This window comes from Semicossyphus pulcher, unplaced genomic scaffold (genome assembly GCF_022749685.1).
Source record: "Semicossyphus pulcher isolate SPU_LCO1_2020_fin unplaced genomic scaffold, fSemPul1.0.p SCAF_8, whole genome shotgun sequence".
NCBI lineage: Eukaryota > Metazoa > Chordata > Actinopteri > Labriformes > Labridae > Semicossyphus > Semicossyphus pulcher.
This window is the reverse complement of record NW_027211759.1, coordinates 16,606,141-16,622,311: the sequence shown is the minus strand read 5'-3', so window position 1 is coordinate 16,622,311 and position 16,171 is coordinate 16,606,141. Positions and strand designations below refer to the sequence as shown.

The following is a 16,171-nucleotide window of genomic DNA, read 5'->3' as shown; positions in this document are numbered from 1 at the left end:
TTGAATACATGAGCAACCTTTTAAAGTATACACAATTCTTGATATGTAATATTTAAGCTACATTACACGAGAGGAGAGTGCTGTTGTGCTGAATATCAGCAGATAATCAAAAAGGTGCTAATATTCAGTACAACAGCACGTCCTACAGTGTGATATCGCTTTTAACACGTGGCAACTAAACAGTAATTAGCAACAACAGATTGTTATTTTTTGTTTTTCTAATCATTAATTCTGCCAACACAACTAGTCCTGCAACTTGTTAAGACCTTGACTGGTGCCAAATAACCCAAACATTCTCTGCACTTTGTGTTTGTCTACATGTTATTTTGAAGAAGCTACTTTGTATCTTGCACATTTATCTGTTTCCATTTAATAAGATTCTGTTGACTGTTGCTCATGTGGCATGTGAGATTTCCAGGTAGGCCTACCCACTTGAACATTATTGCTGTAACTTTAATTAGTGATAGCCTGAGGCGGAGTGATACATGATAGTTAAAAGTCCCAGTGCTGTTACACTCTATATCGAGTCTTATGGAATGCCTCTTGTCCAATCAAATAACTTGTTGTACTAACTGTTACTAACATTCCCTGTCCAAATATGGAAACCATCAATGTTTTACTAGCATAATTAAGAACAGATGAAAGTGTCCTAACTTGAGGCGATATTGCCCTATATTATGACCACCAAGAGATAGCCAGCTGATGTGCGCGGTTCAATTATCACTCAACTCTGAGCGTCTTTGGGTTTGGGGTGTTGTGGGATTTGTGAATCCCCGGGCTTGAATCCACTCCGGTTTTTCCGCCCTGCTCCCGGCCACCTTATCCGTAGCACTATGTGTTTCTGAGTGAGAGAAGCCGACTCTTGTTTACAGCAGAGATTCCACGGAGGAGCGGAGACCCACAGCCTGCTGCTTCCACCGAGGGCGAACCGCTTGGATTTCAGCCTCTGGATATACACGCCACGGGAGTTTTTGTTCTCTCTCTTTTTTATGAGGATAAAGGCAAAACAAGAAACACTCGTAAAAAGGACAACTCCTTGGGTTTATTCTCCCTCCCACCCCAGCCGAGGTCGTCTAGCTGGAGAGAGCTGGAGACCCATTCTCCTGCGTGGCACAAGTCTGGTGTTTTCTTTCAGCTGCAAATCCCGACTGACGGCACAGATAAGTCCGAGCCGAGGAGCTGGAAAATCGGTTTAAAAATCGACTTCTCGCCGCTGGGGATCGAGAGCCTGTGCTGGCTGGATGGCATAAGCAAAAAAGTGTTTTTCATTCATTTTCAGCCTCCCAGCCACCACCCCTGTGGATCTGGACGTGTTTTCTACCCCACTCCTCCCCTCATACACAGGCATTCACGCGAGCGACACTGGCGTTAATTTATAATGCTGATACAAGCCACTAATAATAACATTTAGCCATTATATTTTTTATTGTAAATACCGGGCCTACTCGCACTGTACGCGCACTGCTGTTTTCCAGAGATGGAGACTGAAGATGGGGATTACCATCATTTATCCAGTAAAATCACTGGCTTGTGTGCCATACCAGCCGACGTCAAAGTGTCCTGTGATTGGCAAAAATAGCAGACTGTTTTAGCATTTTTTTCGTCAAAGGAATCCCCCTGTTCTAACAGTTTCTACACATTTAATTAGACCTATTTTTTTCTGGAGAACATAATCGTACACAGTGCAACCACGCATTTGCAGGCTACCACAGAGTAGCCTTTCTGGGCTACAGACACATTTGTTTTCCTCTTTCAGCCCCCTAATAAGGTTGTGTTTTTTAGGAGCTGGTGTGTACACTTTCGTCCCTGCCTTTAAGGTGTTTTTTTTTTGGGAGGCGAATAATGTTAAGGAACATGAGATCTGACACACCGACCTTGTTTTGGGGTCTGATGCTGTCTGTCTCCATCATCTGCATCTGGTCCACACATGGAGAGAGTAAGTATTATTTATGTTTTTTATATAATGTAGGTGTAAGGTTAAATATATTGGTAAGTATACTGGTTAAATATGGAAAGGCCTTACTCAGTACATAGTGTGCTCTCTGTAACCCAGTTTAACCTCTTGTAAAGCAGTCTTTTTTTTAACTTGTGGGATGATTCATGTGTGAAATTGTATGAAATATATTTCTTAATTAAAAAACAATCATGGGATTTCATAGTACACCAGGACTTACTGAGGAAAAACCTAGCCAGCATATATCACCGACGTGTGCCTTTTACTTCTATATTAGCTGAAGACCATGTGGTAGCTACAGCTGCCCGTCACTGGCTGAACACAATTACGCAAATGTGCTTTATTCTGCGCAATAATCACCTCATGTGATGAGGTGCTTTAGTTTGTATGGTAACAGGGACATACACCCGGCACATGTCGCCTTAATGTTCACGTTAGAAACGCAGAAAGCAGAGGATGGATCCAGGGACCAGAGCTGAAGGTTACTACGACCATGTGGCCATTTTGCATTTCGTGGTGAGGCGTCGCTGCGCACGAACAACTCAAATCAGACCGAGCACTGCTTCTTTAAAGGGCATACAGTCACAAAATCAACAATCAACAGTAAATATAAAATATGTCGTTCAACCATACACAGAAACCACCATGAAAGAAAAAAAAACAGGCTGTTTATTGTATCTTCAGACCCTTTTTTAATCAAAAAATATACTGACATAGTTTTACTTAATGCTAGCCTTAAACACACCTGAATTACAGCTGCTTTCAGTCCAGTCTTAACGTATTGCTATATCTTTTATTTGTATAAGAAACATTTAAACACTTCCAAAAAAATATGTTAAAATAAAATATTGAAAAAGACACAGATGTGTAGTTAATCATTAATTTTAATTGTGTAAGTTTTATATTCTCTTAAAGCCTTTTCTTTGAGTGTTTGTATGCTCCTGCAACCAAAAACTAGGCTTATTTTAGTAATGTCTTATGACATTTTTGTAGTACTTTCTGTCTTTTAATGTCGAAAGTCTGAAGTGTCCACTAATTGTGTGGTGCTTTATGTGTTCGCTTCAGTGATTTGTTGAGTGATTTTAGATTTAAAATTGGCTTATAAATGAAAGCACATGTTTAAGTTTCCTCATCAAATCTTAAGTAAACTTAATACACTAAATATGGCAGCGAGAATCAAGGCTGCGTTTTGCCACCGCTTAAATAGAACAACTAAAAATTAATGAGGGTCAATGAGGGGTGCTTCTTTTTTTATTGGTCAGCATGTACAGCCATTAATTTCTGTGGTGGTGATGTGCTGTATGAGGCTTGTCAGAGGAGTCTTTAAAAGACGATACCTCATCAATCTGAAAATATCTTTTGGCCCACGCTAACTGGATTATAAAATGACTTGGCCTGTCTGTGAACTTCTATACTACTTTGTTTGCTTTAAACAAATATATTTTACATTAAGCACACATCATAAAAATATCATGTGATAAGTTATTTCACGTTTCCTAGTTGAAGCCGGGACAAAAATGTGGTTTATGTTACCAGAAAACATTTTTTGTTCCTCTGGTTGTGTATTTGTTTTATTAATTCTGCACGATAAGTCAGAGTCATTTATGAGACATTTACCTGCTGGTCTGGCTGGCCTCTCCAGTTGCATCTTTCCATCTTCAGAACAGAGGTTGTGATTGTGTGTCTGCGTAACATGGGTGGCACAGCATGATTTGTTTGTGTTTGTGTATGCGTAGGGTGTTACGTCCCTTCTGTTCAATCTTATTTGCCTGTCCGAGAGGGTATTATGCATGAAGGTGGACACAACTTGACATGGGAAGGAGACGCACACACTGACCTCTATTAGCATTAAAATAGAAGAAAAAAACATAGTTTTCAGTCCTGTTGTCGACCACAGCCAAGCAGGGGGTGCGTTTCTTTGCACCCTCCTGAGCGAGTGTGACACCCATGAACGCAGCAGGGTGCTGGGAGACAAGCTGCTGTTTCTTAGATCTTGACGCTCTGTGGTGTATGATACATCAGAACAATGAGTTCAGAGACAATGATGCTGAAAAACAAGACAGGGATGGGTCTCATCAGTTTATCACTCAAGAGATAATGTTTACTTCACTGGCCTGTCGAGAGGGTCAGAATTTCCAGCTTCTATCTCCACTTAGTGGAAAATCACAGATATCTAAGAGCTCCATTAGGGGTTGAAAACTTTTGATAATCCGTCCTCACCAATAAAATGTAATTACTCTCTCTTTCAAGTCTCACCACAGTAAACTTTCCACGCCATGGCGTCCAAGTATGGTGCACACAAGTCTCTAAAAGTTACAGAGAGCAAGAGGGAGATACAGACTCGGTGTTTGGAAATAGAACGTGCAAAAATACACTTGCAGGAGAAACAGACTTGGTTTTGTTGATTGGAAGAGTCGGGAGTTTGTGGACTTGTTTTATTGGCTTTCGCAGCTCACATAGACGAGAGCTCTCCTGTATAGCCTGATGCACTTTTCTTCATCACTTGGCATCACAACTATTAGAGATAAAAATAGATTTGTCACCAGTAACATTGGCTCAGGGGTTGTGTGAGTACAGGCACCCTCTGTCCCGTTCCATGAGGCCACACCAGTGTTCCCGCTCAGTTATTTATGAAGGGACGTGTTGCTCCAGAAAGCTTGAATGGCGGCTTAAATAATCAAACGTCAACGAGCATTGTGTTTGACAGGCAGGCCTCCTCCTACCTTTACCCTTTGAGGTCTGGCAAGTCGCAGTGCAGATCTCTTTGTCATGATGGGGCAAGAGGCTTAGATATGACTGCTGTCACTCTACTCCAAGGTGCCCCACTCCTATCTTGTGACTGGGGCTACAATGTCTACAAACGCACACCCCCTCTCCCTCCACCATGCCTTCCCTTCCCCCGCTACTCCTGCCTCGGCTGGATGCAGGAATGCCTTGTCTCACCCCCAGCGAGAAAGTGTAGTAAGTGTGTTTGTGTGTGCATTTGAATTTATTGTGCAGCTCTGTGTGTGTGTGCGCGCTGCAGCAGGACTCAGCGTGACAGCCTGAGTCAGTGGCGTGCCCCTCTGTGAGGATGTGAAAGTGTGTCACTGGGCTAGTTTGTGTGAGAGTGTAGTCGAATGCTGTCCTGCAGCTCCTGCAGGCTGCCAGCTGAGGTTTACAATGCTTAATTAAACACTTTATTTCAAGTGGCCCGTCATTGGATTTGCTCAAATGCAGGCTCTGGCCAACCGCACATACATCATCACGGGCTGCCGGTTTAATGGCCCGTGGAGTATCGTACAATTTGTGAGATGATTTTAAATGTGAGCTCTTCTAATGGTCGGCGTTCGCCATATTAGTAAAAAGTTGCTCATCAAGGAGTGAGTGTGGATCTGTCCAGAGTGGAAAATTCATCAACCAAATGATTCTTAAAGATGTTTCCAGATTGTAGCTACAAAAGTTCTCATTGTTCCATGTTTATTGTACATTCATCTCACGGTTATTTGTGATTATTCTAATGAAGACTGAATCTCTAAAGGCTGCAGAGCTGCAGGTTGTATGTGCACATAAAAGGCAGCAGTGTTTACAGCTTCAGACGAATGCAGAATTTCAGTTGGTGCACAAAAACAACTGAATTTGTGCTTAATTATTCTCTTAACTTTTTTTTATCAATGTCATTCATATACACATATGCCACACAGGCCTTGGAGTGAAGCTGCTTCTCATAATGAGGAAAATGTGTTTGGGGTGACACCAAAAAGGAGTATTATGCTACACTGTAGGAATAAAAGAGGGGAAGAACACTTTTAATGACTCTTTGTCTTCCTTCTCTTATTTGATTTGGTTTCCTGTTTGGCTTCCACACATCATTTCAGAGATTAACTCTTTATAAAAGTAAATCAACCTTTCTTTCAGTCGCAAGGATTCACTGAAGACATGCCATCATTTTCAGTGCATCAAGTGTACAATTAAAACAGAATAAATGTATACGCAAAAATTACATAATAAGTTACAAGAGAACAAACTAGCAGGACATAGCAGAGCTTGGTAAAACACAGTTATATTCAAGAGTGGAAAAGAAATCGTGGTTTAAATTGACCCACAAAACCTAAATTCACTGTTTACATGTTGGACTTCACTTGAATGATTCAGATAATGAGTTTTGGACCAGTTTATTAAGGAAGTGATAAATGATGGTACATTTCCAGTCAGGGCCAATTACAAACCACATTTTTTAGACGTTAAAGACGACCAAAATCAAGCGTCTCCAAACCATATTTAACTCTAATTAAACTCTACTTTTAAATGTGTCTCAGCTTGTATAGTGTGCATGTCATCCCCCCTGCTCCTTCCCCTCATTTTGGGTGAGGGGGAGTCTTTTTTATTTTGTGTGGGAGTTGTTATGATGGGCAGGGTAGTGTTACTGTTTGGGGTTTTGCTGATATCTGAGCCACGCCGTTTGAAGTAAGGTCCACTGAGGGGAAGTGGCCCACCAGACCGCTGGTCAGATGACTTCCAGTATGCCGGGGATTAGGGCCAGTTGATGTGGCAGGTGTGAGGGGATATGACCGCGCGGTGACCAGCTCCCTCGCTGCTTCAAATCAGACAGGATTTTAGTGGAAAATTTAAAGTTAAATGAATCAGTTCTATCTGCAGTTACTTGTCTTAGTTTTGGAAGGTGATTTATTTACTGTATAATATTTGTTGATTGAAAGCATCTTATTTAAATCTCACATGAATAATAACACATTTTTGATTGCATATAAACAAAACTGTTTTATCAAATGTATTATTATTTTATGAAACGTTTGATGCCTTTATTCTACATATAATAATACAAATTAAAATGATCAAGCCCCAAAACATGACTGTAACCAGGCATATTTGTTCGATAAAATAAAGATCAATCCACAGAAAATGTTGGAGGTCTCTTAATGCTACAAAATAAGACTATAACACATTAAGCTATCGTAGCTAACACAGATTTAGTGCTAAAAATGTTACATTTCTTTGGTATAAATACTGAACATTTGAAGGCCTCATTGGGATATTTTGATGTCTTTTTTATCTTCTCACAATGAAGGAGTGAAGGAGAATGTGTGTTAAATCATCAACCAAAACTTAACTGAAGTTAATCTACAAATAGGCCATGTTTACCTAATTTAAATCAGAGTTTATGTTTGATTGAGACAAACGGCGACCATTAGCCTCGGCTTAATTTGCCAGACTTGCACACAGGGTCGTGTTTGTGTGCCTGCGCAGGTGTCTATGTGTTTGTGTGATGACATTTCCACGCAGGGCCAGGGCAAGGTTTATCAATCATAAACATGAGCCGATGGATCCCATTACGCCGCGGAGATATGTGTGTTTACTCAGCAGTGTGAAGAGAGCGCGGCAGAGGGGGAGAGGCACACACATGTATGCAGGCTTATCCCCCCTGTGTGGTGGACACAGGCGCTTAAACATCCACATCACTCTCAGGTCATTATTGTCAGCGCTTTAATTTTTGTCCTTCCTGTTTACGTAACAATGAATACAGGGGTTTGCTATCTAAATCTTATTCGAGCGCTGTTGTCTTCACAACAAATGGATTGCCTGAAAGAATGAGAGAAGCCTGGAGGCTTAGTTTGAGGCAACATCCTACTCAATCCCTTTCCAAGGAAATGATTGGAATTCCTGGTACTTAACATGCCTAATGAGAAGAACAAGGGAGTCACAAAGAGGGGTTTTTCTTTTATTCGCCACTCCTTTCTCTCTATTCTTTGAATTTTTCTGAGCGTAAATCAATTCCAATTAATGAGGAAACAGGCAGGAATATCTGACTGACATTTACAATTCCCAGGAATACATTGTGAGCATTTAGTGGGGTATGTCTGTCTTGGTTTTACACCAGTACGAGCCTCCGATAGCTACGCTTGGCAGAAACCTTATCTCTCCCTCGACACAGTATCTCTCTTTGCTCCCCCCTTTTCATTCTCTGGCCAGACGCCCCCGTTTTTATTAATGCCCTCATCAGGAAGTGGGGCCTAGAGTTTCTCTTTACTAACAAACAAATTAGTCTTTGTATTTGAGTGGCTCCACCCCTCCTCCCTCCCTCTCCGGCTGCTGGAGAAGCTGGAAGAAAATTCTCAATGAAACAAAGAAGACATGCAGCTCGATGGCTCACAAGTGGAGCCCAGGGGCATTGGTGTTGATTGGAGAAAGCAAATACTATTTTCTACTGGAGTAATCGTTTCCGTTCTAAATTTGGAGGAGTGAAACACCCTGACAGGAGCAAATATAGCCCATTCATCCCCATAAACAATGCGGCTTCTATTTTTGGCCGAATGGTTTCAACAAAGAACATCAAACATGGCCTTTTTTGTCTCTACTGAAGTGGAGTTAATTCACTCGCAGTGACATTTTGAGAGCACATAAACATTGTCTGATTGATTATACGCCAAAGAGAGTAATTTCTGAATGATTTCTACAATAATTTTCCCATTTTAGAAACACATTCTGGTCGTCCGTAGTTTATTTTGGGACTAAAAACGATTTAGCTCTTTGCTTTTATCCCTGAGCCATGGTTAGTGTTTTGACAAGGATCAAAGGCTCTGATTGAAAACATGCCCGTTTGTATCGTTGGACAGGCGCAGGGACAGTGTCGCTCTCTGCGACTGAATCTTAAGCCTCTGTAAGAACTTAACAGGTTTAACCAAGGAGCTCATATGTCAAGGCATTTCCTGTGCTGACCTGCTTTTAGACAGCTCAATAATATGCAACCTGTCAGCTGCTGTGTTTTACAATTATATCTTATTATAAATAATTTATTGTTAAAAATATACGTAACACGAGTTTAGGGGTTTAAATGTACAGAAGGACTTTTCAGGCGGTTATATTAGAGCACTGATTCCCAAAGAGAAGTAGCCCAGGAGGTGGTCTACGTTTGCAGTTAGAGCACCTCAACTACGAAAACAGTAAAAGCAGTAAAAGTGCCTAGTTAGCCAAGTTGGCTCAGACGAAGTCAGCTTAAATTGGCTGAAACTAACAAGTGATTTGAGTATTTATCTAAAATCATTGGATGAAAGTTTTAATGTGACACAGGTCAAACAATTTAATTACTTAGCAAACGCAAAAGACGATTAATGGTAAAAATGCTAAAAGTAGGTTAGCCTAAATGGTCGGAATAGCTTAAAGTAAAGGATAAACGGTTCAAAGTGTAAGTAGATAGCTAACTGGTTGAAATAGATAGCTTAAAGCATTGAATAAATAGTTAGATATGTGTCTAAATGTTAGGTTGGAAGAGTTGAATGAAGTAGCCTAGCTAACGCTAAAGATAATAGCTTGTGAAAAAGCTTAATGTAGTCAGAAGGCTAAATGGTTACAATAACTAACTAAAGTAATGGATGAATAGTTCATAATGTAAGCAGATAGCTAACTGGTTGAAATAAATAGCTTAAAGCATTGAATAAATAGTTAAAACTGTGTCTAAAAATAACATAGGGACAGTGAGAACAGGTGAGAAGCTAACGCTAAAGGTAATGGATTGTGAAAAAGCTAAACGTAATGGATAAATGGTTTAAATAGCTAAAATTAATGGTTCAAAAACTTAGTGGATAACTTAAGGGCTGGAACTGCTAGCTGAACATACTGGTTAAATGTTAAAAAAGTTACTAGTAAAGGTTTTATGGCTGAAATAGTTAGCTTAAAGTTCTGGCTAAATGACCAAACAGACTTAACATCAAAGTTTGATAAAAGTATTCACTTAGTATATAATTAACAGTATGAAATAACATACAGTTTAAATTCAATCGATATAAACACATTTGGTACGTGAAGGGTGGTGTTGATCGAGGGAGACGTCAGACATAAAAGTTTATGTAACAGCTGCATTAGAGAATTCCCTGGTGTAGTAATTGATAGGCACGATTAGAAGGAGAGTTGATTATCATCAATAATAAATGGTATCTTTGCTGTTAATGTTTGTGTGTGTGTGCACGTGTGTGTATGAGTGTGCGTGTGGGTCCAAGTGTTGTTTTCCGAGCACAGTGGAATTTCTTATTCAAACGTCGGGGTTATCTGAGGTGACAGACACAATATTTAAAAGAAGATGCAGTTTTTGTACAGTTTCCCCCGTCACCTCAGTCACCTATATTAAAATGTTTACTGCTCAGCTGACCTGAATGACTAAAGTAAAATAAAGTCTGTTTGAGACGACACCCAGAACAAACATGAACGTCTTTTATGTAGAGCCGTGCTGGAACACACTTCTTCTAGGAGCTCTGTATGTAACTGTATGAATCACATGTAGCCTGCAAAGTAGCAGCCTTAACATCTTGACTAACAGGATTATATGCTTCAAGAGGATTATTTTAATTAAAATCTTTTGGCAAAAGTAATCTTCATTCTAATCTATATGTAGCTCTGCTGTATTCCCTACCAACCACTTCCTGTTACTTTCCTGTCTGTTAGAAAGGAGAATCTGTAACACTTCTGTACATGAGTTTTTGATGCATCCTTATGTGTCTTTGTGTGTCTTTCAGTCTGTGGTCCAAGTATCGACATCCGAAATGACATCAGCGAGTTCAAGCGGCTGGAGAACTGCACGGTGGTGGAGGGCTACCTGCAGATCCTCCTCATCAACGACAAAACCAACAACATCCACCAGGAAGCCTTCCGCTCCCTCAGCTTCCCGAAGCTGACCGTCATCACCGACTACCTTCTGCTGTTTCGCGTCTCAGGCCTGGACAGCCTCAGCATGCTCTTCCCCAACCTGAGTGTCATCCGCGGGCGAAATCTCTTCTACAACTACGCCCTGGTGATCTACGAGATGACGAGCCTGAAGGACATCGGCCTGTACAACCTGAGGAACATCACCCGCGGGGCCATGCGGATTGAGAAGAACCCTGAGCTGTGCTACCTGGACTCTGTGGACTGGTCTCTGATTATGGATGAGTTCAACAACGTTATCAATGAGAATAAGAAGGCAAAGGAGTGCGACAATGTGTGCCCGGGTATCATGGAGGATAACCCTCTTTGTAAGAGGACGTCGTTTAAAGACAACTACGACTACCGCTGCTGGACCTCCACCCAGTGCCAGAAAGGTAACCTAAATTCAATGTTTTAAAATGGCGGCAGTGTTTGTGTGATATTTTGCGATAAAAGTGCTTAGCTTTGATCTAGGTAGGTGGTTTCCACTCGCATAAACATACTGCATTTTTCCACCGGCGAACAAATCCCATGAATCTATGCAGTGTTTTTCCTTCATTTCCGTCAGGCTGCAGGATTGTCCACGGGCCAGTGCAAACATTTCCTCTCTGTTCATTACAGAGACCTTGTCTTCAGATCAGGCTATTTGTGGAGTGAAGGATGGCTGCAATATAGAGCACCAGGTATTAGAGGGGCATACTGAGTTGAGGTTAGAGTAGCTCTTCCAAGAAATGAGCTAGTCTACCTGTCTGGACCATGTCGGTTAAATATTTGCCTTAGGGACTATTTTTTTCAAATTATTAAAAGGGGTTTATTGAAGAATCTGGGGGAGGGTCGTCCTTGCTTAACTTCAGCCCCGTGGAAGGGTCATGGATTTTTAAAGCAGTTCATTTGAGGGTCACATCATTTGTAAGCATATATCAATTTCTCTTGATCTGCAGGTTTCAATTAAATAAGTCATGGTGTATTTTTCTCCCGCGTTCAGAGTTTCTCAATCATTCGCACCACTCTTAAGGTGAGTGTAACAGCTCATATTGTCACCCGACTTTTTTTTCTCCCATTTAAGAGTGAGGGACAACTTGTGCTTTTTGATCAGAAACTGGGACAACCAGATCAGCTGTCTGATTCCTCTTCAAAACTACTCTTCAAGGAGGTTCAAGACACACTCCTGCAGCCTTTATGGCTGTTGTCAGAATTGTTCTGTTGCTTTCTGAAGTAAAAATCCAACTATTTTTCAGCTATTATTGCTTTTAATGCAGCTATTTTGCAGATAGAAAAGCTCCTTGTACTCTCAAGCCCATCCATGCTTTATTTGCAACTTTTCTCCAAGAGTGCAGAGGGCAGGGTTGTGAATATTTTCGTACATTATTCCTAACATACAAAAGGGCCATTGATATTTGTATCAAAAGTTCACATTCCTTCACAGACTGCACTTAAAAATAACACACAGTCCCCTATCTCAGCAGTTGAAAGGGGAGTCACAAAAATTCATATCAGGCTTTTAAAATACAGAAATTCTCCAGCTCAATTAACATATCTTTAAAGGTATTCAAGTACATTATGGGGGCCGTGATATCATTGAGTCTGTGCCTTTATACGATGATAACAAGATATAAGAGTTTTGGCCTTGCTTCTTTTTGCTTCTTTGCTTTTATAGATGTTTATGTGCTGTTCAGACGGTTATTTCAAGGCTGCAGCTGCTTTTTATTCGCATTGACTATTAACACACAGCTTCTTTTAGAGAGACTGTCCTCTTGTGTTAATGTAGCATAACTCGATGGAGTAAATACAAATGGATAAACGTTTTTCCTTGGTCAATCTTTAACTTTAACGCAGACTTCCTGCTCCATGCCCTTTTTCTCTGCCCTCTCATCTGTGTGAAATAACGGTGGGAAAATGTTCCTCCGGAGCTTTTCTATTGAAGACCTGTGTACAGCTCCCAGGGTCAGTTGGGAGTCTCAAACACCACCCTCCTTCACCCCGGGGACCCTCAGAACAAATAGTGGAAATGGAGCTCGGGGTATTTTCCCTGGTGACCATGACTGTCTCTATAGGAGAGCTATGGTGTTTATTGTTGTGCCTGTGTTTATTCTCGGATGCTGGGACCTGCTGGGGCTCCCCGCATGTTGTTATTGATTGATTGATCCATATACAGTTGGCTGTGTTTCTATGGGAATTTCTTTATAAATAAAACAGAAAAAAACCTTGAGGTCCAAAAGCTTCAGGGAACCTGGGAAAAAAAAGTTACTGATTGAGGTGTGTTAACATTCCTTGCTTCAAGCAGGTAACGTTTCTCACCCTGCCTTTGTTTTTTTAAAGGCTTGATGTTTCTACCTTTCTCTCCTTCCTGTTTAAGATTCATCCCTCCTCCCTCCTCCCCTCTGCATAATTGCCTTGTTTTTCTCCAGTACAGATGTTCCTTCAAGGGCATTCAGCGGTTTTCTAGTCAATACGGCCCGGTCTCCTCTTTAATTACACTACATGAGGAGGGAGAGCTGTCTGCCCTGCACACCACTTTAGCCTCTGGGCCTTTTAGTGTTTCATTGAGGAACAACAAAACTCCTCTTTCCACATGTTTGCCCACCTAGCAGATACTGTTTCCCACAGCAGTTTGGGGAAGGTAAAAACAATGCAGGGCAGACTAAGCCAGGTTAATGTTGTACTTGAAGTGAGTGGGAGTGACTGTGCAGGGTGGTGCAGATTGGAGCAGAGGTTCTGGATGCTTTTTAGTGGCAGGCAGCGATGCGTATAGAGGCCCTGACTGAGGAGCCGCACGCAGGAGGAGGGGCACTCAGGGGAAATGTCAGACAAATGTCAAGTATACAAGCTCAACGGCAGGCTCGGAGGGTTGAAAATTTCCCGTCACTCCCCTTGTTTTCCTCCCTCCTCCTCGTAAATCCTCCCTCTCCTCCCTGCCCCTGTTTTCCCCTCTTCTTGCACGCTCTCTGTCCGTTTCTTCCTCACTAGTTTTCTCCACTTGGCTTCGCCTCAGCCTGGATCTCATCTCTGATTGTCCTTGTCAGTCGGTCCGCTGGTGTTTCCTCCTCTATTTTCACCTCTCTCTTTTCTGCAGGGCTTATCAGGGGCTGTTAACAGCTCCGGCTGTCAGATATCTCTGCTCTGTTTACTTGTCGGAGACATTCTCTCATCACTGCAGTGGTCACAGCCAAACGGCCTGTTTAGCCAAGGCCTTGGATCCTTTGACACGGCACGCTGTTTGCTTTGAGTTTTAGGTGGGATCTTGTGACTTAAAAGTGTCTGGCTTGTTTCAAATAGCCCTCCTCAGGTCTCTGTGTTTGCTGCAGACAGGCCTGCCTTCTGCCCCTGGAGCCGAGCCAAAGCCAGATAGACAAGAGGCTTTTAAAATGAGGCGGACGAGCAGGCAAGCATGCTGCTGCGTCCATGCCCACTCTCAGGGCAGGTTAGTCTTCATAGCTCCACAGGGAGGCACACACTCTCACACTCTCTAGTCCTCGCATAGCTCACATGTCTCCTTTATGTGATAGAATATTAACTTGCAGTACGAGCAGCCTCGCTGACACTCTGCTCTAGTTTCTCAACACTTAGCTCCTCGCGCTGTCTGATTTTAAAGAACATCATGTCCTGAATGTTGTCTTTATATATCGATAGAGAAATGTCAGAAGCTCAATCAGACTGCCCGTGTATGTTTAAACACTCGCATACTGAAAATACCTTTTATGAGAAAGCAAAACTGAGGTGGAGTTATTTAAAAGTGTCGCGGTGTCAGCTTGCATATTAGGGTCCGAGCCACAGTGGTGTAAGATGAAATGTGGCGTAAGGGGACCTGCTGTCCTGTTATGCCACAGACAGTCTGTGCTCTGTGTGTCCTTGTACTGAACCCAGAAGAAACTAAAGCATTTTGGAGCCCCTGGCAGTTGGGAGAGCTCTCCACCGGCCCGGGAGACTTTTGCATTTGATAACATGTTTACTCCGTCCTTGCCAGAGACCCACTTGATATCTCTGGTCTAAGTGCTTTGACCTGAGCCTACTTCACAGCAGGGGAAAACAGTTTCTTTTGGAGGCTGCTGTTACTGTAGGGTAAGCGGGTTCAGACGGCCAGACAGAATCTAATGCTGCAACTGTTTGCAGATTTCTACATCTCCTGGTGTTTTTTATTCCTCTTTTACAATGTGATATCTTTTGGTAGAGCTTAAAGGATAAGGCTCACAATACTACATTTTGTTCTTATTGTTAACAAATCCCAAAACCAACAATATGTCTCTCGATGCTTTCTTCACTTCACTGCCTGTGGCACCGAGCCACAAGCCCATATTTATTGCAACTTTTAGTTGTGAGGCATGTACAGTAGGTTAAGTTGGGAGGAATGAGTCTGCCCCTTTAAGTGTATAAGGTAGAAATTCCTGCCGGCTTAGTCACTGCAGTTGTGAGGGGATAAAGAGGGGGATATACACAGCTCAGGCTGTATGTGCAGGGTCATACAGAGGCTATTTGTTAGCAGTGAGAAGTAGCTACACTCACTGTGTTGATGATATTCAAGTAGATGAGGTCTATTTTGTGTTTTGAGGTTGCTTCTGTTTAACCAACATCCTACAAGCGATTCGAGGAAGCCTTTAAATATTTAATGGCTGTTCCGAAGCTTATCAAAGTCCTGCGGTCGTAGGGACAGGAAGCAGGAAAGGGCTCAGATTCCACTCTTGATAGTCCGGTGCTTTCCTGGGGGCACGCTGAGCGCCATGACTCAGTGCCCATGCATCCGATGTTTCCACCTGGCATGAGCTACTCGCCCGCGCTTCGCTCCATTTTGTACAAAGCTTAGGCATCGTGCCAGTGTTAGAGATGGCACTGTGGTCGATCAGACTCATTCATTCCCACAACCACCGGACTAAAAATGGAATAATCTGATCCATCATGTTCTCCACTACTGTGCTTAGATTTTCTTTCCGTTCACTGGGTCACCACAGTGTCCTGGGAGAGCAGAAAGTGGGCCTGTGATTGGTAACTGCCTGGCTTTTTTAACACAATACTGTAGACGGCGAACTCCTTACATACAAGATGTGCGACACAGTCGTCCTGTTCAGTTAACTCTGGCCCTGCTGACACCCTGTGTGTGTGAGGTCTGAGGGAGTATTGATTAACAGGGTAACTACTCCTTAGTGCCGTTCAGATAAATACATCAGAGAAAGCAGACAGAGCTCCCTTCACAGCAGTTCCCTTTTTGTTCTCAGACTCTTATGTCTTTTAAAACAGCGGTCCAAGGGCAAGAGAAGAAACAACCGGCTGTAAATAGCATTTTCTGTGCGTGTGTGAGTGAGTGGACACGGCATCTTCTCTTCTCATTCCTTTACTGCTGCTCCTTACGCTGTGGTTTGTACCGCAGTGGGAAAATCTCTTTGAATATTAAGTACTTACCTTTTAGTCAATATCTGATATGCTACAATATTTATTACGCATTTTTATCAAGGTTAAAGTCAGCTAGTACATCTGTAAATAACTGTACTATAAGTAGAAACTAAACTGCTAATATGGTTTCTGCTAGCTGTATTAGCAACCGGTTGTAACGATTAT

General features: G+C 42.1%; 1 protein-coding gene across 1 annotated transcript in view; it reads left to right on the top strand.

Annotated features, from left to right (window-relative positions):
• Positions 1-1,845: 1,845 nt before the first annotated feature.
• Positions 1,846-16,171, top strand: part of igf1ra (insulin-like growth factor 1a receptor) — a 69,104-nt gene continuing 54,778 nt past the window's right edge. Inside the window, exons 1-2 of the mRNA XM_069685771.1 lie at positions 1,846-1,936; positions 10,459-11,019. Of these exons, the coding sequence (XP_069541872.1) occupies positions 1,855-1,936; positions 10,459-11,019 (643 nt within the window). The 5' untranslated portion in view covers positions 1,846-1,854. The remainder of the gene's footprint in view (positions 1,937-10,458; positions 11,020-16,171) is intronic.